The 4023-nt window shown below is 47.3% G+C and overlaps 1 protein-coding gene across 1 annotated transcript; it reads right to left on the bottom strand.

The window, feature by feature from the left end:
- Nucleotides 1–3107: 3107 nt before the first annotated feature.
- On the bottom strand, nucleotides 3108–3797 carry LOC138353740 (golgin subfamily A member 6-like protein 22). Its single transcript, XM_069307131.1, has one exon. It carries the CDS (start codon nucleotides 3795–3797, stop codon nucleotides 3108–3110), a length of 690 nt encoding a protein of 229 aa, XP_069163232.1.
- Between the last annotated feature and the right edge of the window lie 226 nt (nucleotides 3798–4023).

The following is a 4023-nucleotide window of genomic DNA, read 5'->3' on the forward strand; positions in this document are numbered from 1 at the left end:
GGGTTTTTTAAGTTGTTGGGTTTGCTCTGGTAGGTTCAGGTACTGAGCTGGTCGTGGGTAGTGTTGTGTAGAGTCCTTCAGGAGGGTGTTGGAAACTGGCTTTATTTTTGTTATCCTTATATGCGTAGCTGGTGTGTGTGTGTGTGGGGGGGGTGTTGTGTGTGTGGGGGGGGGGGGTGTGTATGGTGGGGGGGGGGGTTGTGTGTGTGTGTGTGTGTGTGGGAGTGTGTGTGTGTGTGTGAGTGTGGTGGGGGGTGTTGTGTGTGTGTGTGTACTCACCTATTTGTGCTTGCAGGGGTTGAGCTTTGGCTCTTTGGTCCCGCCTCTCAACTGTCAATCGTGTGTGTGTGTGTGTGTGTGTGGTGGGGGGTGTTGTGTGTGTGTGTGTACTCACCTATTTGTGCTTGCAGGGGTTGAGCTTTGGCTCTTTGGTCCCGCCTCTCAACTGTCAATCGTGTGTGTGTGTGTGTGTGTGTGTGTGTGTGTGTGTGTGTGTGTGTGTGTGTGTGTGTGTGTGTATGTGTGTGTGTGTGTGTGTGTGTGTGTGTGTGAGGCGACACAGCACCTGCGCCACAACCCAGCCACGTCCTTCTAAGCTTACAAAACGTCACTAAACAGTCAATCTAAAGTGGCCTCACCTAACCTACCAGAGGACCCAAAACAGAAAACGGGATCCAGTACGTCACTTTCGCCAGCCGCTTCCATTTTCCAATACTGCCACCCTGTCTAGCCTTATGTAACGCATACGAGCGAAAAGCGACGTTCTATGTAAGAGGACACAGGTTGTAAACAACACCTATATCTTGAAGTGACCAACCTCCCCCCCCCCTCCCCTACACACCGGAAATGTGCTAAGATACTCGTTTGACCTTCTATACCCTACACATGTGTGCTAAGACACTCGTCTGACCTTCTATACCCCACACATGTGTGCTAAGACACTCGTTTGACCTTCTATACCCTACACATGTGTGCTAAGACACTCGTCTGACCTTCTATACCCCACACATGTGTGCTAAGATACTCGTCTGACCTTCTATACCCTACACATGTGTGCTAAGACACTCGTCTGACCTTCTATACCCCACACATGTGTGCTAAGATACTCGTCTGACCTTCTATACCCTACACATGTGTGCTAAGATACTCGTCTGACCTTCTATACCCCACACATGTGTGCTAAGATACTCGTCTGACCTTCTATACCCTACACATGTGTGCTAAGACACTCGTCTGACCTTCTATACCCCACACATGTGTGCTAAGATACTCGTCTGACCTTCTATACCCTACACATGTGTGCTAAGACACTCGTCTGACCTTCTATACCCTACACATGTGTGCTAAGATACTCGTTTGACCTATACCACACACATGTGTGCTAAGATACTCGTTTGACCTATACCACACACATGTGTGCTAAGACACTCGTTTGACCTATACCACACACATGTGTGCTAAGACACTCGTTTGACCTTCTATACCCCACACATGTGTGCTAAGATACTCGTCTGACCTTCTATACCACACACATGTGTGCTAAGACACTCGTTTGACCTTCTATACCCCACACATGTGTGCTAAGACACTCGTCTGACCTTCTATACCACACACATGTGTACTAAAGACACTCGTCTGACATTCTATAACCCACACATGTGTACTAAAGACACTCGTTTGACCTTCTATATCTGCGGTTCCTCCAAATCAACTTCTCTAGTTTTTCTGCTGTTTTTTTCTATGCCATATATTGAGAGAGTGAGACCCCCCTGTCTCCCCTACAGCGCCCACACTCACCCATGCTAACACAAACAGATAATTTGAACAAATTTATAATATAAATGCATTAAATAACCACATTATTTAAATCAAATACCATTAAAAATAAAGGTATAATTTTCCATAAACTGAGAAGCCATTTTTTATATATTTTTAGTGTGAAGAATATTTTGTTAAGACGTGTGGAACTTTCCCTCGTCGACCTCTCAGAGCAGGTGACTAACCGCCCAAACACCTGCATAACACCTGTCTAATATCCACCTAACATCTGTTGTGTTTCTTAGGGAGATTCCACAGGCCAAGCGTCGGATGGTCTTGTGTTGATCTTGAGGTTATCTTGAGATGATTTCGGGGCTTTAGTGTCCCCGCGGCCCGGTCCTCGACCAGGCCTCCACCCCCAGGAAGCAGCCCGTGACAGCTGACTAACTCCCAGGTTCCTATTTACTTCTAGGTAACAGGGGCATTCAGGGTGAAAGAAACTTTGCCCATTTGTTTCTGCCTCGTGCGTGGTCGGCCAGTCCACTTGTGTGGGTTTGTTGTCTCGTGTGGACAAGTTGGGTCGGTGTTTGGAGCTTGTGTCCATCTGTTCCACCTCTTCTCTGCCCCTCTTCCACATCTGGTCGTGCCCTTCAGTTATTGGTTTCACTGATTTTCCCCCGTTTCCTGCCCTGTTCTAGCTATTCCTGTTTCTCTTGTATCCTTTCTTCCTATGGCATTCACTTTTATTTTAGGATTTTATTACGTGTCCAGTACAGGGCCAGAGGTCAGTCCCACACCTTCCTCTACACCCCCTTCTACACCCCCTCTACACCACCACACCCCCATCTACACCTCCTCTACACCCCCACACCCCCCTCTACACCCCCACACCTCCTCTACACCCCCCACACCCCCTCAACACCCCCTCTCTGCCCCCCTCTACACCCCCACCAACGCCCCCTTACACCAAGACTTCAATATACAAAAGCATTGAAAGGGAAATCAACCTTCCAGACCTCAAACACCAACACACAACTAAACAAGTGTATAAATACCACAAACAGTTATGTACGACGGAACTATGGCCCTTAAGACACCCCCTTCTCCCCCCCCCCACCCCCTCCCACACCCACGACGTCCATACGACGTTGATTACGACGTCAATACGACGTTCATTACGACGTTACTTGGACACAGCGGGGAGACACAGCAGGGGGACACACAGCAGGTGGACACAGCAGGCGGACACACAGCAGGTGGACACACGGCCCGCAAAACTCGGCTGAATGAACTTCAGAATGACCGGCAAGATCTGCAAGAGAGTTCTCTTATCTAAGCTCCGTGTTCTCTTATCTAAGCTCCGTGTTCTCATATCTAAGCTCCGTGTTCTCATATCTAAGCTCCGTGTTCTCATATCTAAGCTTCGTGTCCTCATATCTAAGCTCCGTGTTCTCATATCTAAGCTTCGCGTCCTCATATCTAAGCTCCGTGTTCTCATATCTAAGCTTCGTGTCCTCATATCTAAGCTTCGTGTCCTCATATCTAAGCTCCGTGTCCTCATATCTAAGCTTCGTGTCCTCATATCTAAGCTTCGTGTCCTCATATCTAAGCTCCGTGTCCTCATATCTAAGCTCCGTGTCCTCATATCTAAGCTTCGTGTTCTCATATCTAAGCTTCGTGTCCTCATATCTAAGCTTCGTGTCCTCATATCTAAGCTCCGTGTCCTCATATCTAAGCTTCGTGTCCTCATATCTAAGCTTTGTGTCCTCATATCTAAGCTCCGTGTCCTCATATCTAAGCTCCGTGTCCTCATATCTAAGCTTCGTGTTCTCATATCTAAGCTTCGTGTCCTCATATCTAAGCTTTGTGTCCTCATATCTAAGCTTCGTGTCCTCATATCTAAGCTTCGTGTCCTCATATCTAAGCTTCGTGTCCTCATATCTAAGCTTCGTGTCCTCATATCTAAGCTTCGTGTCCTCATATCTAAGCTCCGTGTCCTCATATCTATTAAACACTATCAAAACTATAAACAACTGCATTTCTAACTCTAACTGACAGGCGAGTGAAAGAGGCGGAGCCCAGGAGCTAATGGTTGTCCTGCTAGGAAGCATAAGTAGGTACACACACTCAGCTCTCTCTCAGATAGAAAAGGAACAGCATGTGGAAGTAGACATACCGTCAGGCCAACATTCGCTAGTTGCAACATACGTGAGACTAGGTCTACAATATGCAGCCCTCTGTGTGAAGATCCAATATATATACAAA

This window comes from Procambarus clarkii, chromosome 59, assembly GCF_040958095.1.
Source record: "Procambarus clarkii isolate CNS0578487 chromosome 59, FALCON_Pclarkii_2.0, whole genome shotgun sequence".
In the NCBI taxonomy this organism is placed as follows: Eukaryota; Metazoa; Arthropoda; class Malacostraca; order Decapoda; family Cambaridae; genus Procambarus; species Procambarus clarkii.